This window comes from Pristiophorus japonicus, chromosome 6 (assembly GCF_044704955.1).
Source record: "Pristiophorus japonicus isolate sPriJap1 chromosome 6, sPriJap1.hap1, whole genome shotgun sequence".
Classification (NCBI taxonomy): Eukaryota; Metazoa; Chordata; class Chondrichthyes; family Pristiophoridae; genus Pristiophorus; species Pristiophorus japonicus.
In genome coordinates this window covers 210,120,025-210,144,110 of record NC_091982.1, presented here as the reverse complement: position 1 = coordinate 210,144,110, position 24,086 = coordinate 210,120,025, and the positions used below count along the sequence as shown (strand labels likewise).

The window sequence follows — 24,086 nt, the reverse complement described above, 5'->3', positions numbered from 1 at the left end:
TGAACTGATATAAAGCGAAACATTTCCTATGTCATTTCCAAGTTAAATATTTCTGAATTGCCTTACACAGAAATCCTTGTTCCATTTTGGAGTTTCATCTGTTCATATTTCCCTTCTCCAACAATCCCCATTTGTAACTAACCTACATTTTCAATTAGCCCATATTTCATATCCGCTGGACTGCCATATGCAAACCACATTTCATTATTTCTATCTATCGTCATCAGCATAATTTTTGTTTTGAAGTAATCCAGATGCTAGTGTTGTCCTGAGATGGGTGAACAATTACACATTATCAAATTTTCTTTTAACAATTACCTTTTTTAAGGAGCTTCCAACATCTTGTATTATTTTATTTACCGTTCCTTCTTAAAGATAAGCTGCACAAAATTGTATACTAGAAGCATTTCCTCCAGACAGCTGGTAAACCTTGCAGCATACACATCCTTCTAGGAGCATAGAAGCAACCAATGTCTGAAGAGGCGATCTAGTTTGCTTTTGGAATGACAGAAGAGCTATGTCTAACAGAATATAAGATTACCAATTGAAGGATATGTATATACAGAGTAAATTCGAGAGCATGCTAAAAAAAAAATGGACTTCATCAGTAATCCCTCATCTCCAGCAACTATGCATGCTTTGTTTCACCATCTTCCTCAGTGGATCATGTAAAAACTGAGCTAATTGTGTTACAGTAAAGCAATGACTTGCAATTTTGCATTATATAAAGCTCTCCAGGGACCTATGTAGATATGGCGCCATCTGGTGGAATTTATGCCCCCCTCCCCCGTCCAAGTCGCCATTTATTTGATCTTCAACAAACATGTACTAATTAGCTGGCAGATATAGAAAAGAACATCTATTTTTATAGCACCTTTCACATCCTCAGGATGTCTCCATGTGCCTCACAGCCAATGAAGTACAGTCACTGTTGTGATGTAACCAAAAGTGGCAGCTAGTTTGCAAGGATCCACAAACAGCAATGAGATAAATCATCAGATAATCTGTTTTAGTGGTGTCGGATGAGAGCCATGAGGAGAACTCCCCTGCTCTTCTTCGAATAGGGACATGGGATCTCTTAAGACAATACTTTTGACAATGCAGTACTCCCTCAGTACTGCAGTGAAGTTTCAGCCTAGATTATGACCCGGATTTTCGGCAGGTTTGCGACCGGGCTTTCGCTGCGATTTGACCCTCCGCGGCGAAAACCCGGTCGCAAAGCCCGTGTGGTATCCTCGGGCACCTGTATGCGATGGCACTTTCAAGTACCGCCAGGAAGAGGTGCGCCGACGTGCAACGACGTGGATTTTGTTACCGTCGTACTTTCAGCATTCTCCTGACCCATAGGCCGTGCCCAGAATACTGACAGCAATGTAGCCCTGCCAGCAGCGGTAAGTATGAAAACCTGCAAAAAAGGTTAAAGTTTTTATTTTTTAAATTATTTTTCAGCGATTTGCTACTAAGGGTTTTGTGAATGTTTTTGGAATGTTTTTTGCAATTTTATTCCCCCCGCAAGGCCTCTATCGCAGCGCAAAGGAATACGGACTAAAGTTGCCAAAACTCACGTTTTGCACTAGTCTTGCAATGTTTCCTTTACCACGTAAAGGCCAAAAGTTCGGCCTAAAAAAGTAGCGCAACATAAATGTTAATTTTCACATATCGCTACCGTTTTTGTTGAAAAACCTCAAAAGCCGAAAATCCGGCCCATGATGTTCAAAGTCTCTGAGTCAGAACATCGTGGATTCAAGTCCCAGTCCAGAGGTGAGCATGCTACCACTGAGTCAAGGGTGGCACGTAAGTATTTCTCACCTCCCCAGATGCTTGTCCACCATGTTCTAAGTTTCTATAAAATAGTTCAGGCTTTAAAGGGTTTTTTTGAGGGAACACTTTTCCTACAATTGAGAAAATAGATAGCCTAAGGGTACAGTTGTATTGTCACTTTCGTATCAATGTGAAGTGGTTTTAGGTATACATCGACACAAAAGAAGCAGTATAAGTTGGGAGTCAGGTCTAGATCTAACTTACGGGCACGGGCCAGCCCACACTGCGATCGATGGATAGTAGGAGTATGTATGTGCACTAGGTCTGTGCAGCAGAGCTTGGTCTCCAGTCATCTTGATTAACCCTTGCCACTGGATCAAGACCTAACTCTGTCAAGCCCGTGTGGTGGCTAGTGTGCAACGACCACCCCACGTTAAAAGAATCCACACACTGGCACCTTCCACCCTTCAATATGTAGTTCGGGACCTAGAATGTCAGGTCCCTCACTGAAACACCTGTGAACTCATCACTTTTTGGTGTGGAAGCAGGTCATCCTCGATGAGAGGGACTGCCTAATACATTAAAGCCAAGCATTGTATGATCCCTGCCAGGATGTCATCTCGCACTACTTTGGGCATGCAGCAGCTACAATACAACTCCAGGGCAGTACAAGATCACTGTTTGCTGGTCATTCTTGAAATTTTTAGATACATGTTTGTTCTTTGATAACATTTTTTAAAATCCAGACACTCCCTCCCACACTTCCCTAACATTTAAAATTAGACACCTGGGTATAATAGACACATGTAGCCAAGCACACATATGCAGAGCCCCTTTCTGGCTGATCTCAGTGCAACCAGTACTGATACACAGTCAACATAATAGTGGTCTGTCAACTACACCTAGCACTCTATAGATACCAGTACGAGATCTGGTTATCATATAACTGTCACCTTCAGTTAATACATACTGTATTATGCAGGAAAAACTGCTCCATATTTATCTTTTAAAAAGACTTGCATTTATATAGCGCCTTTCACGTCCTCGCCACATCCCAAAGCGCTTTACAGCCAATGACGTACTTTTTGAAGCGGAGTCACTGTTGTAATGTAGGAAACGTAGCACCCAATTTGCACACAGCAAGCTCCCACAAACAACAATATGATAATGACCAGATAATCAATTTCTTAATGATGTTGATTGAGGGTTACATATTGGCCAGGACACCGAGGATAACTCCCCTACTCTTCTTCAAATTAGTGCCATGGGATCTTTTACGCCCACCTGAGAGAAGAGATAGGGCCTCGGTTTAATGTCTCATCTGAAAGACAGTGCAGCACTCCCTCAATACTGCACTGGATTGTTTAAAGTAGGCAAAGAATGCAAGAATATTCTGTGGCTTTGTATTTTTAACGAAATCAGATCATGGCTGTTTTTAATCTTTCCCAATATAGTGCATTATATCCAACCTAAGCAATATGTTCTACCAAACATGGATCCTAAGGGCTTGTCTTCCATAACTTTTGCTTGGAAGGATCATATGAAATTTAGAATTTGCAGATTTCCATGTTCTGTTTTTTTGTAAGTGGAACGAATGCCAAGTTGACCTCCTCTGTGAACTAGTCTTTAATTTGACAAGTTCATCACTAAGTGCAGCCAATGCAATAATGGTTTCAGCAGCAAGCCTTAGATTCAGAAAAATAAAGCAATTTAGGCCTAGAAATTTGTCTCAGGCGGTGGCGCAAAACGGGCGATATTGGATTGGCCACTCGTTATATGTCTGATAATCAGTTGCATTGACTGCAATGGAACAGAGTATCTGGTGCTGTGTATAACTGACGGCCAATCCGATAATGCCCATTTTGCACCACTGCCCGAGAAGAATTTCTGGGCCTTAACATTCTGTCTAAATTGATTCAGGACAGCCTTCCCTTTGTTTAAATATCTCAACATTATACTTATTATGGGCAAGTTATGTTTCTGGACTAGTGTTGGTTATGTTTCTGGACTAGTAACCCAGCAAACACGAGTTCAAATCTCACCATGGCAGTGTTTGACCATTTTAATTTTTTTTTTAATCTGTAAGATAAGTCTGGTTACCAGCAAAAGTGACCAAGAAGTTGTCGGATTGTCTTAAAATAGAGAAGGGACCCTGACTCAACTACCCTTTGAAGTGGCCTTGCAATTCATTCAGTTGTATCAAACACTAGAAAGAAAATCAAGAATCAAATTAGACGGACCACTTGGCTGCAACCTAGGCATCGAAACAGGACACAACGAAAGCATACTAAGCCCAGTCAACCCTGCAAAGTCCTTCTCACCAGCATTTGCGGACTGGTGCCAATGTTGGGAGAGCTGTACCACAGGCTGGTCAAGCAACAGCCCAACATAGTCATACTCCCATAATCATACCCATCAGGCAACATCCCAGACTCCTTCATCACCATCCCTGGTTATGTCGTGTTCCATCAGAAGGCAGATCCAGCAGAGATGGGGGCACTTGAAGGAAGCACTAAGGGTAACAAAGGCACAGAATGTAATCTGGGTGGGAGACTTCAATGTCCAACACCAAGGGTGGCTCAGTAGAACAACCACTGACCTAGCTGGCCAAGTCCTGAAGGACATAACTGCCAGACTGAGCTTGTGGCAGGTGGTAAGAGAACCAACATGAGGGAATAACCAACTTGACCTCGTCCTCACCAATCTACCTGTCACAGATGCATCTGCCCATGTCTGCATTGGTTAAGAATGACCATGAGCCCAACATGTTGAGAGCAAAAGACAAGGCTAAAGCATTTGAAATTATCTTCAAACAGAAGTGCCAAGTGGATTATCCATCTCGACTTTCTCCTGAGGACCCCACCATTACAGATGCAAGTATTGCCAACATAATTAACTCCATGTGACATCAAGAAATAGCTGAATGCACTAACAAGGCAAAGGCTATAGAGCACAACAATATCTGGGCTGCAGACGTAAAGACCTGTGCTCCTGAACTAACTGCACCACTAGTCAAGCTGCTCCAGTACAGCTACAATTCTGGCATATACCCGACAATGTGAAAATTTGCCCAGGTATGTTCTGTCCACAAAAAGCAGGACAAATCCAATCCGACTAATTACTGTCTCATCAGCCTACTCCCAATCATCAGCAAGGTGATGAAGAAATCAACAGTCATATCAAGCGGCACTCATCAATAACTTGCTCACTGATGCTCAGTTTTGGTTCCACCAAGAGCACTCAGCTCCAGACCTCATTACGCCTGTAGTCCAAACATGGACAAATGAGCTGAATTGCAGAGGTGAAGTGAGAGTGACTGCCCTTGATATCAAGGTAGCATTTGACCAAGTGTGGCCCCAAGGAGCCTTAATAAAACTGGTCAATGGGGATCAGGGGAAAAACTCTCCAGTGGCTGAAGTCACATCTGGCACAAAGGAATATGGTTGTAGTCATTGCAGGCCAATCATCTCTGCCCTGAAGGAGTTCCTCAGGGCAGCATTCTAGGTCCAACTATCTTCAGCTGCTTCATCAATGACCTTCCTTCCATCATACAGTCAGAAGTGGAGCCGTTCATTGATGATTGAACTGTTTTGAGCTCCATTCGCAATTCTTCAGATAATGAGGCAGTCCACGCCCTCGTTCACCAAGACCCACATGATATCCCTGTTTGGGCTGATAAAGAGTCAAGTAACATTCATGTCATACAAGTGCGAGTCAGTGACCATCACCAACCAGAGAGAGTCTTGCCACCTCTCCTTGACATTCAATGGCATCACCATCACCGAGTCCCCTACCATCAACATCCTGGAGGTCGCCATTGACCAGAAATTCAACTGGACGAACCACATAAATGGCATTGCTGCTAATGCACATCAGAGGCTTGGTACTCTACAGAAAGTGGCTCACCTCCTACTCTCCAAAGCCTTTCCACTATCTACAAGGCACAAGTTAGGTGTGTTATGGAATACCATCCACTTGCCTCGATGGGTGTAGCTGCAATAACACTCAAGAAAATCAACACCATCTCGGACAAAGCAGTCCCCTTGATCTGCATCTCATTCACCAAGCTATACATTCAGACCCTGTGCCACCGGAGTACTGTGACTGCAGTGTGTCCTATCTACAGGATACATTGCAGCAACTCGCTAAGACTTCTTCAACAACATCTACAAACCCATGACCTCCAGCACCTAGAAGAACAAGGGCAGCAAGTACATTGCAACATCATTACCTCCAAGTCCCTCTCCAAGTCACACGCCATTCTGACTTGAACATATATCCCCGTTCCTTCATTCTCGCTGTGTCAAAATCCTGCAAAACCCTACCCAACCGTATTGTGGGAGCACCATCAACATACAGACTGCAGCGGTTCAAGAAGGCTACTACCACCTTCTCAAGGGTAACTAGGGATGGGTAATAAATACTGGCTGTGTCAGTGTCCAAGTTTGCAAATGACACTAAGCTGGGTGGCAGTGTGACCTGTGAGGAGGACGCTAAGAGGTTGCAGGGTGACTTGGACAGGTTAGGCGAGTGGGCAAATGCATGGCAGATGCAGTATAATGTAGATAAATGTGAGGTTATCCACTTATGTGGCAAAAACACGAAGGCAGAATATTATCTGAATGGCGGCAGATTAGGAAAAGGGGAGGTGCAACGAGACTTGGGTGTCATGGTACATCAGTCATTGAAAGTTGGCATGCAGGTACAGCAGGTGGTGAAGAAGGCAAATAGTATGTTGGCCTTCACAGCTAGGGGATTTGAGTATCGGAGCAGGGAGGTCTTACTGTAATTGTATAGAGCCTTGGTGAGGCCTCACCTGGAATAGTGTGTTCAGTTTTGGTCTCCTAATCTAAGGAAGGACGTTCTTGCTATTGAAGGAGTACAGCGAAGGTTCACCAGACTGATTCCTGGGATGGCAGGACTGACATATGAGGAGAGACTGAATCGACTGGGCCTGTATTCACTGGAGTTTAGAAGGATGAGAGGGGATCTCATAGAAACACATAAAATTCTGACAGGACTGGACAGGTTAGATGCAGGAAGAATGTTCCCAATGTTGGGGAAGTCCAGAACCAGGGGACATAGTCTAAGGATAAGGGGTAAGCCATTTAGGACTGAGATGAGGAGAAACTTCTTCACTCAGAGTTGTTAACCTGTGGAATTCCCGACCGCAGAGAGTTGATGCCAGTTCATTGGATATATTCAAGAGAGAGTTAGATATGGCCCTTAGGACTAAAGGGATCAAGGGGTATGGAGAGAAAGCAGGAAAGGGGTACTGAGGTGAACAATCAGCCATTATCTTATTGAATGGTGGTGCAGGCTCGAAGGGCCGAATGGCCTATTCCTGCACCTATTTTCTATGTTTCTATGTTTCCACATCCCAAGAACACTTTTTTTTTTAAAAAAGATTTTTCCCTTAGCCTTGGCTTTCAGCTTTTCCGTCACAACTTTCCTGTCTCTTTCTATTTGGAGGGATGGTTGATGCTCCTCTGAACTTGGTGTTCATGCTCCATCTAAGCTCCAAATAAGTCATTCAACATGTTTTTTCTCTTCTCTGCTGAAATAAAGACTCATTGCATTGTTTTCTACTTCCAAGACTGTAAAACTGAAGAACTTCCTGTCCCCATTCTTTCTTCTTCCTGCAATCATCGGGTTTTTCAAAATCAAGCACAACATAGATCCCGATCACCATTTCCTGATTTACCTCATCTCTCTTACTCTTTTCATATCCTATCCTGCACCAAGTTTCCATCACCCCTGTCCTCTCTGACCTACAATGGCCCCTGAACCCCAATACCTCAAATGTAAAATTCAGATCATTGTGCTTAAATTCCTTCATGGCCTTGCCCCTCAATCTCTGTAACCTCCTTCAGTCCTAGAAGCCCCATCCATGAATTATTTGCTCCTCTGATCCTGGTCTTTTGTGCAATCCCCCCTCCCTTACCCCGGTTATGGGCAACCATTCCTTCAGCAGCTTGGGCCCAACACTCAAATTTCCTCCCTAAATCACTATCTCACTCCTCCTTAAAATCCACCTCTTTGGCCATGCAGGCTTTTGGTCATCCTTGCTAATATCTTCTGCTTTGGTTCAGCAGCATTTGTTTCTGATTATGCCTGTGGAACACTTGGAACTGTTTTTCATCTTTACAGGTGCATTATTAATGCAAGTTGTTTTTATTTTCAACTTTGTTGCTGCCTGTACTATGGGCCTTTGGTCCTTCACCTTCATGTGTCAATGAAAATAAAACTGAACACCCACTGTATTTACAATATTTTATTTGTTTTGATATACCATTCCTCTTAACTAGATTTATCTGGTTCCAACAATGACAGTCATCTGCTCAGGTACGCTAATCAGAGGTCAACCATTTCCCCATTGGCAGGCAAAGTGCGAAGAATACACTGACACACTTGATGCCAGCTGAGTGAAAAGTGGTATTGACAGCAGCCTGACAGTAAATGACTACCTTCCAAAATACCTTAAAGTATGTTAATCAACCTAAAGGTGAGAAGTGGGGAAGAAACTGGCAAAACAAGGGTGAGAGAGAGAGAGAGAGAGAGAATGAAAGAATGAAAATAACTTTTGTTAACATTTTATCCCTATTTTCAGCACCTCTTATATTGTTCAACATCACTGGCTGAGAACTCAAGACAATATTCTCCATCTGCACGGCAATGCTGCTTTATGACCTTCAACTGGGAAGTGAACTGAATCCTCCATTTATCCACATCTGCATAAAAAAATCTGCAGATAGTACACCAAATTTAAATTAAGAGGTTGTCCCACAATTAGAGCTATTCCATATGTTTAAAGGATTTTAAAAATTTCTAATTACATTGTAAGCATGGAACGATTCCTCTGACTGCTATCATTTTTGACACAGGATGCCACTAGAAAGATTTAGTACAATGGGAGGAGTTTTGCTTAAACCCCATATTGAATTTAATCGGTGTTCTAGAATCCAAATGGCAGCACCCAGAGATATTCAAAAGCAATATTCAAAGTAAATCCAAAACAAATAACCTGAAATCTAGTACATTTTTTATATTATAAAAACAGGTATGTAAATATCTTACAAAAGCAAAATACTGCAGATACTGGAAATCTGAAATAAAAACAGAAATTGCTGAAAATACTCAGTAGGTCAGGCAGCATCTGTGGAGAGAAAAACAGTGTTAACATTTCAGGTCGATGACCCTTCGTCAGAACTGGAAAAAGTTAGTGATGTAACAGGTTTTTAAGCAAGTGTCGGGGCAGGGAACAGGGGGAGGGGAGGAAAGAAAAAAAAAGTCTGTGATAGGGTGAAAGGCAGAAGAGATTAAGAGACAAAAGGGATGATGATGATCATCATAGGCGGTCCCTCGAACAAGGATGACTTGCTTCCACATGAGTTCACAGATGTTTCAATGAAGGACTCGATATTCCAGCCCTGAACTCCAATTGAGTGAAAGATGCCTGTGCGTGGATTTTTTTTAAATGTATGGTGACCATTGCACACCAGCCACGACACGGGTTTGACAAAGCTAGGCCTTTATCCAGTGGCAAGGGTTAACCAGGACGACTGGAGACTTGCTCTGCTGCACAGACCTAGTGCGCACACATATCACAGTGCGGGCAGGCCTGTGCTGCCCCTGGGCCCGGATTCTTTTGGGCTCAGTACCCTCATTCACCGCACCTCCGCCATAATCTCTCGCCGCTCCTCCGCCACAAGCGTTCACCGCACCTCCGCCACGTTCCCTCACCGTTCCTCAGCCACAAAATCACTCGCCGCACCTCCGCCACGATCTCCCGCTGCATCTCCGCACCAAACATTCGCTAAACCTCCGTCACGATCACCCACCAAATCTCAGCCACGATCCCTCATCACTCCTCCGCCCCGATCATTCGTCGCAAGTCTGCCACGACCTTCCCGCTCCTCTGCTGTACCAGGGCCCCGCCGATGTTCCTGCCCACGCTCCAAACGGCGACCTGGGTCCTGATGTCGTCACCCAGTCACCTACCTCGAAGCCGTCGCACATTTGTGTCAGCTCACACTGAAGCTGCAGTGACATGCTCGAGCTATATAGCCCTGACCTGCGGAAATATTCTCTCGCAGGTCAGGGCGGCCCACGATGTCCCAGGCATCTATTCTGCTACTTGCAACCTCAAAAAACTTGAACAGATTTGTCAAACATTGGATGACCACTTTGCAGAACACCGTTCAGTCCGTTAGATTTCCAGTCGCCTGTTACTTTAATTCTCCGCTCCACTCCCATACAAGGCAAAAAGAGATGGTAATTGTGCAAGTTACAAAATAAAAAAAGAGCAATCTAGATGAAGTGTAAATGGAAATGGCAGAATCAACAACTGCCATGAGAGAAAAAAATATGGGCAGAGGTTATGGTCTGAAATTGTTGAACTCGCTGTTGAGTCCAGAAGGCTGCAAAGTGCCTAAACGAAAGATGACATGCTGTTCCTCGAGCTTATGTTGAGCTTCGTTGGAATAGCGTAAGAGGCCGAGGACAGAGTGGGAGTGGAGCGGAGAATTAAAGGAACAGGCAACCGGAAGCCTTATGGACTGAATGGTGTTCCGCAAAGCAGTCATCCAATGTTTGACAAATCTGTTCAAGTTTTTTGAGGTTGCAACTAGCAGAATAGATAACAGGGACCCAGTGGATGTGTTGTATTTGGATTTTCAGAAGGCATTCGATAAGGTGCCACACAAGAGGTTATTAAACACAATTAGGCTCAAGGGATTGTGGGTAATATACTAGCATGCATTGAGAATTGGTTAGTGGACAGAAAACAGAGAGTAGGAAAAAAACAGGCCATTTTCGGGTTGTCAGACTGTAACATAAGAACATAAGAATTAGGAACAGGAATAAGCCATCTAGCCCCTCGAGCCTGCTCCGCCATTCAACAAGATCATGGCTGATCTGGTCGTGGACTCAGCTCCACTTACCCTCGCGCTCCCCGCAACCCTTAATTCCCTTATTGCTTAAAAATCTATCTATCTGTGATTTTAATACATTCAATGAGCTAGCCTCAACTGCTTCCTTGGGCAGAGAATTCCACAGATTCACAACCCTCTGGGAGAAGAAATTCCTTCTCAACTCGGTTTTAAATTGGTTCCCCCGTATTTTGAGGCTGTGCCCCCCAGTTCTAGTCTCCCCGACCAGTGGAAACAACCTCTCTGCCTCGATCTTGTCTAGCCCTTTCATTATTTTAAATGTTTCTATAAGATCACCCCTCATCCTTCTGAACTCCAACGAGTAAAGACCCAGTCTACTCAATCTATCATCATAAGGTAACCCGCTCATCTCCGGAATTAGCCTCGTGAATCGTCTCTGTACCCCCTCCAAAGTTAGTATATCTTTCCTTAAGAAAGGTGACCAAAACTGCACGCAGTACTCCAGGTGCGGCCTCACCAATACCGTATACAGTTGCAGATGGACCTCCCTGCTTTTGTACTTCATTCCTCTCGCAATGAAAGCCAACATTCCATTCGCCTTCCTGATTACCTGCTGCACCTGCAAACTAACTTGGTTTAATGTTTATGTTTTTTTTCAGGTAAACTCAAAAGAGTTTCATGCACAAGGACCCTCTGCACCGCAGCATGTTGTAATTTCTCCCCATTCAAATAATATTCCCTTTTACTGTTTTTTTTCCCCCAAAGTGGATGACCTCACATTTTCCGACATTGTATTCCATCTGCCAAACTTTAGCCCATTCGCTTAACATATCTAAATCTCTTTGCAGCCTCTCTGTGTCCTCTACACAACCCGCTTTCCCACTAATCTTTGTGTCATCTGCAAATTTTGTTACACTACACTCTGTCCCCTCTTCCAGGTCATCTACGTATATTGTAAACAGTTGTGGTCCCAGCACCGATCCCTGTGGCACACCACTAACCACCGATTTCCAACCCAAAAAGGACCCATTTATCCCGACTCTCTGCTTTCTGTTAGCCAGCCAATTCTCTATCCATGCTAATACATTTCCTCTGACTCTGCGTACCTTTATCTTCTGCAGTAATCTTTTGTGTGGCAACTTATCAAATGCCTTTTGGAAATCTAAATACACCACATCCATCGGTACACCTCTATCCACCATGCTTGTTATATCCTCAAAGAATTCCAGTAAATTAGTTAAACATGATTTCCCCTTCATGAATCCATGTTGCGTCTGCTTGATTGCACTATTCCTATCTAGATGTCCCGCTATTTCTTCCTTAATGATAGCTTCAAGCATTTTCCCCACTATAGATGTTAAACTAACCGGCCTATAGTTACCTGCCTTTTGTCTGCCTCCCTTTTTAAACAGAGGCATTACATTAGCTGCTTTCCAATCCGCTGGTACCTCCCCAGAATCCAGAGAATTTTGGTAGATTATAACGAATGCATCTGCTATAACTTCCGCCATCTCTTTTAATACCCTGGGATGCATTTCATCAGAACCAGGGGACTTGTCTACCTTGAGTCCCATTAGCCTGTCCAGCACTACCCCCCTAGTGATAGTGATTATCTCAAGGTCCTCCCTTCCCACATTCCCATGACCAGCAATTTTTGGCATGGTTTTTGTGTCTTCCACTGTGAAGACCGAAACAAAATAATTGTTTAAGGTCTCAGCCATTTCCACATTTCCCATTATTAAATCCCCCTTTTCATCTTCTAAGGGACCAACATTTACTTTAGTCACTCTTTTCCGTTTTATATATCGGTAAAAGCTTTTACTATCTGTTTTTATGTTTTGCGCAAGTTTACTTTCGTAATGTAGCTTTCCTTTCTTTATTGCTTTCTTAGTCATTCTTTGCTGTCGTTTAAAATTTTCCCAATCTGCTAGTTTCCCACTAACCTTGGCCACCTTATACGCATTGATTTTTAATTTGATACTCTCCTTTATTTCCTTGGTTATCCACGGCTGGTTATCCCTTCTCTTTCACTGGAATATATTTTTGTTGAGCACTATGAAAGAGCTCCTTAAAAGTCCTCCACTGTTCCTCAATTGTGCCACCATTTAGTCTGTGTTTCCAGTCTACTTTAGCCAACTCTGCCCTCATCCCACTGTAGTCCCCTTTGTTTAAGCATAGTACGCTCGTTTGAGACACTACTTCCTCACCCTCAATCTGTATTACAAATTCAACCATACTGTGATCACTCATTCCGAGAGGATCTTTTACTAGAAGATCGTTTATTATTCCTGTCTTGTTACACAGGCCCAGATCTAAGATAGCTTGCTCCCTTGTCGGTTCTGTAACATACTGTTCTAAGAAACAATCCCGTATGCATTCTATGAATTCCTCCTCAAGGCTACCCCGTACGATTTGATTTGACCAATCGATATGTAGGTTAAAATCCCCCATGATTACTGCCGTTCCTTTTTCACATGCCTCCATTATTTACTTGATTATTGCCCGCCCCACCGTGAAGTTATTATTTGGGGGCCTATAAACTACGCCCACCAGTGACTTTTTCCCCTTACTATCTCTATTCTCCACCCACAATGATTCAACATTTTGTTCATTAGAGCCAATATCGTCTCTCACAACTGCCCTGATATCATCCTTTATTAACAGAGCTACCCACCTCCTTTCCCTTCTTGTCTATCTTTCTGAATCATCAGATACCCCTGTATGTTTAATTCCCAGTCTTGGCCACCCTGCAACCACGTTTCTGTAATGGCCACCAAATCATACCCATTTGTAATGATTTGTGCAGTCAATTCATTTACTTTATTTTGAATCCTGTGTGCGTTTAGGTCGAGTGTTTTAATACTAGTGGGGTACTGCAAGGATCAGTGCTTGGGCCTTCAGCTATTCACAATCTATATCAATGATTTGGATGAGGGGGACCAAATGTAATATATCCATGTTTCCTGATGATACAAAGCTAGGTGGGAATGTAAGTTGTGAGGAGGATTAAAAGAGGCTTCAAGGGGATATAGACAGGCTAAGTGAGTGGGCAAGGTGAGTCGGGAGGTCAGCACATAGGTAGGCTCTGTGAGGTCGGCGAGGCGGTAGGCCCTGTGAGGTTGGCGAGTCTGGAGTTCGCAGACCGGGAGTTCGGAGGCCTCAGAGGTCGGTGAGGTGAGATGGTAAGTAGCTCTCTTTTCTCTATTTCTTTTTGGTTGGGAGTTCGGAGGCCGAGAGGTCAGGAGGCCACAGAGGTCGGTGAGTTCGGGAGGTGGTAAGTAGCTCTCTTTTCTCTGTTTTTTTTTTAAAGTAGATTTTAAACTAGATAAGGCTAACTAGAGGGATGGCAGTGCAGCTCAATCCCGTGGAGTGCACATCCTGCGGCATGTGGGAAGTCCTGGACACATGGTTGTCTAGGCTTCGTGCAGCCGAGACGACCATGTGTACAGGAGGTGTCTTCAGCTTCAACTGCTCGAGCTCCGCGTTTCGGAGCTGGAGCAGTGGGTGGAGTCAATAAGGTACATCCGCGAGGCCGAGAACTACGTGGATAGCATGTTTCAGGAGGTAGTCACCCCGCAACTTAAAGGCGTGCAGGTAGAGGGGAAGTGGGTGACCACCAGACGTAGTAAGTGTGCTAGGCAGGCAGCGCAGGCGTTCCCCCTGTGAGTCCATCTCGCTTTCAAACCAATATTCACTTCTGAGTATCGGTAAGAAAGATGGTGTCTCTGGGGAATGCAGCCAGAGTTAATTCCAAGGCATCACAGGTGGTTCAGCTGCACAGGGGGGAGGAATGAAGAACAAAAGAGCCCTAGGGGATTCTATATTTAGGGGAACAGACAGGCGTTTCTGTGGCTGTAGACGTGACTCTCGAATGGTTTTGTGCCTCCCTGGTGCCAGGGTTAAGGATATCACAGAGCGGACGCAGGGCATCCTGGGGGGGGGGGGGGGGGGGGGGGGGAGGAGCGGAAGGTAAACAGCTAGAGGTCGTGGTCCATATTGGGACCAACGACATAGGTAAAATAAGGGATGAGGTGTTACATGAAGAATTCAGGGAGCTAGGAAGAAAATTAAAGAGTAGGACCTCAAAGGTAGTAATCTCTGGGTAATACCGGTGTCACATGCTAATAAGTATAAGGATAGAAGGATAGAGAGGATGAACACATGGCTGGAAAGTTGGTGTAGGAGGGAGGGCTTTAAATTCTTGAGGCATTGGGACCGCTTCTGGGGGAGATGGGACCTGTACAAACTGGACGGGTTGCACCTCAACAGCGCCGGGACCAATATCCTCGTGCGGAGTTTTGCTAGTGCTGTTGGGGAGAGTTTAAACTAGCTTGGCAGGAGGATGGGAACCTGCGAACGAATTCAAAAGGGAAGGAAGTAAAGCAGAAATTTGATAGCAAGAATCTAGAAAGCGAATCTGTAAGACAGTGGAAACAGGGCTTAGTATGTAGTAAGCAAGGAGGTCTTCCTGTGCTGAATGGTATATATTTTAATGCAAGGAGTATAGCGAATAAGGCAGATGAGCTAAGAACACAGGTAGACACTTGGGAGTATGACATTCTAGCCATTACAGAAACATGGCTGAAAGAGGGGCAGGTTTGGCAGATCAATATTCCTGGCTACAGGACTTTTAGACAAGATAGAGAGGGGGGTAAAAAAGGGGGGTGTTGCGGTACTGATTAAAGATACTTACAGCGGTGAGGAGGGATGATATGTTAGAGGGATCATCAAATGAGGCCATATGGATCGAATTGAAAAATAAAAAAGGGGCGATCACACTGCTGGGCGTGTATTATAGACCCCCAAACAGTGGGAGGGAAATAGAGGAGCAACTATGTCGGCAAATTGCTGTGAAGTCCAAAAATCATAGGGTAGTAATAGTAGCGGATTTTAACTATCCAAATATTGATTGGGACAAATTTAGTGTGAAGGGTATAGAGGGTGCGGAATTCAAGAGAACTTTTTTAGTCAGTATGTAGCAAGCCCAACACGAGAGGGGGCGGTCTTGGATTTAGTTTTGGGGAATGAAGCTGGGCAGGTTGAAGGGGTATTAGTGGGAGAGCATTTGGGTGCCAGTGACCATAATTCAGTCAGATTCAAGTTGGTTATGGATAAGGACAAGAATAGGCCTGGAATAAAACTTCAGAATTGGGGAAAAGCTAATTTTGCTAAGTTAAGGAGTGATTTGGACATGGTGGACTGGAAACAGCTACTTGTGGGTAAATCAGTGTCGGAACAGTGGGTGGCATTTAAGGAGGAGATCTGGAAGGCTCAGGCCAAACATGTGCCCTTAAAGAAAAAGGCTGGGAAAAATAATTCTAGAGCCCCCTGGATGTCTAGGGGCTTACAGGGGAGGATTAAGAAAAAAATAAACGCTTATGTCATATATCAACGGCTAAATACTTGAGAATCTTTAGAGGAATATAGAAAGTTAAAGGGACAAAATTAAAAAGGATATTAGGAATGCTGAGAGAGAGCACAAAAAATTTTTGGCCAGTAAAATTAAGGAAAACCCCAAGATATTCTATAAATATATTAAGAATCAGAGGGTAACTAAAGATAGGGTAGGGCCTATTAGAAACCATGAGGGTAATCTTTGTGTGGAGGCGGAAGATGTTGGGAGGGTTCTTAACGAATACTTTGCATCTGTTTTCGCAAAGGAAAGGGGCAATGCAGATACTGCTATCGAGGAGGAGTGTGATATTCTGGATGAAATAAATATAGTGAGAGAGGAAGCATTAAGGAGCTTAGCAGCTCCTTAGGTAAGTCCTCAGGCCCAGATGAAATGCATCCCAGGCTGTTGAGCGAAGTAAAAGAGGAAATAGCAGAGACCTTGACCATCATTTTCCAGTCCTCTTTGGATCTGGACATGGTGCTGGAGGATTGGAGGACGGCTAATGTAGTACCCTTGTTTAAGAAGGGAGGAAGGGATAGGCCGAGTAATTACAGGCCTGTCAGCCTAACCTCAGTGGTGGGACAATTATTGGAAAAAATCCTGACAGACAGGATAAATCTGCATTTGGAAAGGCAAGGATTAATTAGGGACAGTCAGCACAGATTTGTTCAGGGAAGATAGTGTCTAACTAACCTGATTAAATTTTTTCAGGAGGTAACCAAGTGGGTCGATGAGGGTAGTGCGTACGATGTAGTATATATGGACTTTAGTAAAGCTTTTGATAAGGTTCCACATGGTAGACTGATCATGAAGGTTAAAGCCCATGGGATACAGGGTAAAGTGTCAAGTTGGATGCAAAATTGGCTTGGAGGTAGGAAGCAAAGGGTAATGATTGATGGATGTTTGTGTGACTGGAAGGATGTTTCCGATGGGGTTCTGCAGGGCTCAGTACTCGGACCCTTGCTTTTTGTGGTATATGTCAACGATTTAGATTTGAATATAAGGAGTATGATTAAGAAGTTTGCAGACGATACTAAAATTGGCTGTGTGGTTGATAATGAAGAGGAAAGTCATGGGCTGCAGGAGGATCAGGTGGCAAGAGCAATGGCAAATGGAATTTAATTCAGAGAAGTGTGAGGTGATGCACTTTGGGAGGGCTAATAAGGAAAGTAGGCCACTTCACAGTGTAGATGAACAAAGGGACCTTGGAATGCTTGTCCACAGATCCCTGAAAGTAGGCCAGGTGGATAAGGTGGTTACGAAAACATACCGAATGCTTACCTTTATTGGCCGAGGCATAGAATACAAGAGCAGGGAGGTTATGCTTAAACTGTATAATACTTTGGTTAGGCCACAGCTGGAGTATTGCGTGCAGTTCTGGTCACCGTATTATAGGAAGGACGTGATTGCACTAGAGAGGGTGCAGAGGAGATTTACTAGGATGCTGCCTGGAATGGAGAATCTTAGTTATGAGGACAGATTGGATAGGCTGGGTTTGTTCTCATTGAAACAGAGGAGGTTGATAGGAGACCTCATTGAGATGTACAAAATATTGAGGGGCCTGGACATGGTGGATAGTAAGGGTCTATTTCCACTGGTGGAGGGGTCTATTACGAGGGGGCATAGTTTTAAGGTGTTTGGTGGAAGGTTTAGAGGGGATTTGAGGAGGGGCTTCTTTACACAGAGGGTTGTGGGGATCTGGAACTCACTCCCTGGAAGAGTGGTGGATGCAGAAACCCTCATCACTTTTAAGAGATGGTTGGATAGGCACTTAAAGTGCAGTAACCTGCAGGGTTACAGACCGAGAGCTGGTAATTGGGATGAGACTGAATGACCTTTTGTTGGACGGAGCAGATATAATGGTAAGTACTGCAGGGAATAGAATACGGCCAGGATGATCTCCTGGACTAGTTTTGATCGCCTGGATGGGTCGGAGAGGAATTTTCGCAGATTTCTTTCTCCCTAAATTTTTATCTGGGTTTTTAATCTCTCCCAGGAGATCACATGGCTCCAGTTAGGGTGGAGTGTAGAGTTTAGTATAAGGGGTGTCGCTGTTGTGGTGAAGCGGACTGGTTGGGCCGTGAGGCTCCTTGTCAGCAGGCGCGAACACGATGGGCCAAAATGGCCTCCTTCTGCGCTGTAAATTTCTATGTTACTATGACAAATAGAATATAATGTGCAGAAATGTGAAGTTATCCACTTTGGTAGGAAAAGTAGAAAAGCAGTGTACTTTTTTAAAAATGGTCAGAGATTAGGAAATGTTGGTGTCCTTGTACACAAATCACTGAAAGTTAACATGCAAGCACAGCAAGCAATTAAGAGAGCAAATGGCATGTTGGTCTTTATTACAAGAGGATTTAAATACAAGAGAAAAGACATTTTACTGCAATTATGTAGGGCCCTGGTGAGACCACACCTGGAGTATTGTGTACAGTTTTGGGCTCCTTACCCAAGGAAGGATATACTTGCCATAATGGGAGTGCAACAAAGATTCACCAGACTGATTGCTGGGATGGGGGTGGGTGAGATTATCCTATAAGATTGACTGATTCGGCCTATATTCTCTAGAGTTTAGAAGAATGAGAGATGATCTCATTAAAACATACAAAATCCTTACAGGGCTTGGCAGGGTAGATGCAGGGAAGATGTTGTCCCTGGCTGGGCAATCTAGAACCAGGGGTCACAGTCTCAAAATAAGGGGTCGGCCATTTAGGACTGAGATGAGGAGAAATTTCTTCACTCAGAGGTTGTGAATTGTTGGAATTCTCTATCCCAGAGGGCTGTGGAAGTTCAGTCGTTGAGCATACTCAAGACAGAGATCGATAGATTTTTGGATATTAAGGGAATCAAGGGATATGGGAATAGTGCAGGCAAGTGGAGTTGAGGTAGATCAGCCATGATCTCATTGAATGGCAGAGCAGGCTAGAGGGACCAAATGGCCTCCTTCTATTTCTCATGTTTTAATCTGCATTTGGTCTCCCCAATGTAGAACAGACCGCATTGTGAGCAGCGAATACAGTATACTAAATTGAAAGAAGTACAAGTAAAACGTTATTTCACCTGGATTGAATGTTTACTTGTACTCTTTTAATTTAGTATACTGTATTGGGCTGGGTACTTCCAGAATACGGTGTCCAGATTTGACACCTCACATGATGCGAGATAGAGGCCCTGGAAGGAGTTCAGGAAGCCTACTAATTAATATCTAGTCTAAGGAATCCTTAGTTATCAGGATAGGTTCAAAGAACTGGGGCTTTTTATATTGGAAAAATGTAGACTTGAAGGGTTGTTACAAATTTAGGTCTGCTGCAGATATCTGCTCAGATTCAGTGGTATCAGCCAGTTCCTTAAGCAGCCTGGTTGCCAACTTCTTATGGAAGTTGACACCCACTACCCTATATCTACGAGTGTGGTAACAACTCAAGACCCAGGAGTATAACAATGAAACTCACTTATGTTCTGGACTGGATCTCTGGGTCTTATGCACGTATACATCTTTAATCTCCCTAAAAGCAGACCAAATTAACACTAAGTGAAGAGAAGTTTCATTCAAATTGTAATCAGTTTTATTCCAAAGTAAGCAAAATGCACAGAAGAATGAGATTGATCAGAATCACTTAATACAATAGGTTTAACTTCTGTTTGTGTGCCATTACAAAAATAAACAACACATGTAATCTAGCCTACTCCAATGTGTCATCGAACTTAACACAATGGGCCATAAATTGCGGCCTCTCCGGGTACATACAATGTGCACACATGCCTGCCTTGCAAGTGCTGGTTCTTGATGCGCAATGTGCATGCGCTGTAAAACGGCATGTGACAGATCACATGCATTCGCGGGAGGACATTCGTGCGCAGATATTTGGGCGATTTGCTCAACTCCTGCCCAGCTAATGTCCTTTTACCAGCGTAAGGATTTTAAAAGATAGAAAATTTAAATTTTATCACTAATTTTTATATTAAAAACCCTATCCAAAAAGGTAAGTTTATTTTTACTGCTATTAAAACATATTAAAAAAAACAAAATTTTTTAAAATTAAATTCAATTTCAATTAATTTGAAATATGTGAGGTGTTTTTTTTTTAATTTATTGTGTTGTGTTTTGGGGGGGTATTCTCATTGATAGTAATGGAAGCTCCATACAAACAGAACTCACCATTATTATCAATGAGAATGCACCATGTTCATTGGTGGTCCAGACACACGTGATCCCAGGTTGCACATACGCTCCTGGGATGCGTTGGCCCATACGCTGGACTGCGAATGGAGGCCTCGGACTGCAAGTTGACGTTCCTCTGGGACCACCAGGTAGTTTTGTAAAAAAACATTTCGGTCAGAGACGTCCACCCACAGGAAGCCTCCGACCGCAATTTCTGGGCCAATCTCTCTACTTTCTGTCCTACCACCTAGAACAGCGGTTTGTTTCCTTCGCACCATTCTGCATCTGGACAGATTTGCCCGCCTTGGTTCTTTATCCCTTAATACCCTTACCAAATCAATCCACGTTTTAAAATTTTTAATTGACCAAGTTGCAACAGCTTTTTGAAGGAAAAAATTACTTCCTGATTTCACACCTGAATGGCCCAAGCTCTAATTTTAAGGTTATGCCACCTTGTTAACATCAGAACATAAGAACACATGGCCCCTCGAGACTGCTCCACCATTCAATAAGATCATGGCTGATCTTTTACCTCAACTCCACTTCCCCGCCCGATCTCCATATCCCTCGATTCCCCTGGAGTCCAAAAATCTATCTCAGTCTTGAATATATTCAAAGATTCAGCATCCACTGCCCTTTGGGGCAGAGAATTCCAAAGATTCACAACCCTCTGAGTGAAGGAATTCCTCCTCATCTCAGTTCTAAATGGCCGACCCCTTAACCTGAAACTACGCTCCCTAGTTTTAGTCTCTCCAGCCAACATAAGTACATAAGAAATAGCAGGAGTAGGCCATATGGCCCCTCGAGCCTGCTCGGCCATTCAATAAGATCATAGCTGATCTGATCATGGACTCAGCTCCACTTCCCTGCCCATTTCCCATAATCCTTTACTCCCTTATCGCTGAAAAATCTGTCCATCTCCACCTTAAATACAATGGAATTCTCTGCCTCAGCCTCCACAGCTCTCTGGGGCAGAGAATTCCATAGATTTACAACCCTCAAGAAATTTCTCCTCATCTCAGTTTTACATGTGCGGCCCCTTATTCTGAGACTATGTCCCCTAGTTTTAGTTTCCACTGTGAGTGGAAATATCCTCTCTGCATCCACCTTGTCGAGCCCCTCATTATCTTATATGTTTCAATGTCACCTCTCATTCTTCTGAACTTCAATGTGTATAGGCTCAACCTACTCAACATATCCTCCTAAGTCAACCCCCTCATCTCCAGGATCAACCTATTGACCTTCTCTGAACAGCCTCCAATGCAAGTATATCCTTCCTTAAATACGGATACCAAAACTGTACACAGTACTCCAGGTGTGGCCTCACCAATACCCTGTACAGTTGTAGCAGGACCTCTCTGCTTTTATACTCTATACCCCTTGCAATAAAGGCCAACATTCCATTTGCCTTCCTGATTACTTGCTGTACCTGCATACTAACTTTTTTCTGTTTCATGCACAAGGACCCCTAGGTCCCGATGTACTACAGTCCTTTGCAATTTTTCTCCATTTAAATTATAATTTGCTTTTTTATTATTTCTGCCAAAGTGGATAACCTCTCATTTTCCCACATTATACTCCATCTGCCAAATTTCTGCCCACTCACTTAGCCTGTCTATATCCCTTTGCAGATTTTGTGTGTAATCCTCACAACTTGCTTTCCCACCTATCTTTGTATCATCCGCAAACTTGGCGACATTACATTCGGTCCCTTCAGCCAAGTCATTAATATAGATTGTAAATAGTTGAGGACCCAGTACGGATCACTGTATGCCAACCTGAAAATGACCCATTTATCCCGACACTCTGTTTTCTGTTACTTAGCCAATCCTCTATCCATGCTAATATATTACCCCAACCCCATGAACTTTTATCTTGTGCATAACCTCTTATGTAGTACCATATCAAATGACTTCTGGAAATCCAAATATACCACATCCACTGGTTCCCCCTTATCCACACTGCTCGTTACATCCTCAAAGAACCCCAGCAAATTTGTCAAACATGATTTCCCTTTCATAAAACCATGCTGACTCTGCTTGATTGGAAAAGCATGATTCAAATGTCTCACAACTGCTTCCTTAATAATGGACTCCAGCATTTTCCCAACGACAGATGTTTGGCTAACTGGTCTATAGTTTCCTGCTTTTTGTCTGCCTCCTTTTTTAAATATGGGCGTTACATTTGCAGTTTTCCAATCCGCTGGGACCGCCCCAGAATCCAAGGAATTTTGGTAGATTACAACCAATGTATCCACTATCTCTGCAGCCACTTCTTTTAAGACCCTAGGATATAAGCCATCTGGTCCAGGGGACATCTGCTTTTAGTCCCATTATTTTACCGAGTACTACTTCATTAGTGATAGTGATTGTATTAAGTTCCTCCCTCCCTATAGCCACTTGATTATTCACTATTGGGATGTTTTTAGTGTCTTCTACTGTGAAGACCGATACAAAATATTTGTTCAATCTCTCTGCCATTTCCCTGTTCTCCATTATTAATTCCCGAGTCTCATCCTCTACGGGACCAACATTTACTTTTGCTACTCTTTTCCTTTTTATGTACCTGTACTATCTGTTTTTATATTTTGTGCTAGTTTACTTTCATAATCTATCTTCTGTTTCCTTATTATTGTTTTAGTCGTTCTTTGTTGGCTTTTAGAAATTTCCCAATCCTCTGGCCTCCCACTATTCTTGGCCACATTGTATGCCCTTGTTTTCAACTTGATACCACCCATTATTTCCTTAGTTAGCCACGGATGGTTATCCCTTCTTTTACAATCTTTCCTTCTCATTGGGATATATTTTTGTTGCGAGTTATGAAATATCTCCTTAAATGTCTGGCACTGCTCGTCAACCGTCCCATACTTTAATCTATTTTCCCAGTTCACTTTAGCCAACTCTGCCATCATACTTTGTAGTCTCCTTTATTTAAGCTTATAAACCAGTAAACTTTGTAGTCTCCTTTATTTAAGCTAATAAACCAGTAAGCTTATAAACCAGTGAGAACCAACGTTCTCACCCTCCAACTGAATTTGAAATTCAACCCCGTTTTGGTCACTCATTCATGGAGGATCTTTTACTACGAGATCATTTATTAATCCTGCCTCATTACACAGTACTAGATTTTAGATAGCCTGCTCCCTGGTTAGTTCTGCAACGTACTGTTCAAGGAAACAACCTATCAGCATCTACCCTGTCAATACCCCTTAGAATTTTGTTCTGGACTCCTCACCAGAGGAAATGGTTTCTCTCTACCCTATCAAATTCTTTAATCATAGAATCATAGAAGTTTACAGCACGGAAGGAGGCCATTTCGGCCCATCATGTCCATGCTGGCCAACAAGAGGCTATCCAGCGTAATCCCACGTTCCAGCTCTAGGTCCGTAACCCTGCATTTTACGACACTTCAGGTGCATATCCAGTACTTTTTAAATGTAGTGACGGTTTCTGCCTCTACCACCCTTTCAGGTAGTGAGTTCCAAATTCCACAACCCTCTGCATGAAGAAATTTCCCTCAAATCCTTCCACTAATTATTTTAAATTTATACCCCCTGGTTGTTGACCCTTCTTCTGAAGGAAATATATCCTTTCTATCCACTATATCTAGGCCTCTCATCGTTTTATACACCTCACTGAAGTCTCCCCTCAGCCTCCTCTGTTGCAATAAAAACAAATCCAGCCTATCTAATCTGTCCTCAGAGCTTAGATTCAAGCTTGACAAATCTTCATGCTGGACAAATTTTCTAGAATTTTTCGAGGATGTAACGTGGACAAGGGAGAACCAGTGGATGTGGTGTATTTGGACTTTCAAAAAGGTTTTTGACAAGGTCCCACACAAAAGAGATTAGTATGCAAAATTAAAGCACATGGTATTG

At 43.3% G+C, this 24,086-nt stretch overlaps 1 protein-coding gene across 4 annotated transcripts in view; it reads right to left on the bottom strand.

Moving 5' to 3' along the window:
* ift80 (intraflagellar transport 80 homolog (Chlamydomonas)) overlaps positions 1-24,086 on the bottom strand; it is a 352,701-nt gene that overhangs the window by 322,276 nt on the left and 6,339 nt on the right. The window contains exon 2 of one of the 4 annotated variants that reach the window (XM_070882339.1): positions 19,500-19,553. The exons of the other annotated variants lie outside the window; for them this stretch is intronic. Within the exon in view, the coding sequence (XP_070738440.1) occupies positions 19,500-19,542 (43 nt within the window). The 5' untranslated portion in view covers positions 19,543-19,553. The remainder of the gene's footprint in view (positions 1-19,499; positions 19,554-24,086) is intronic. 4 annotated transcript variants of the gene reach the window in all.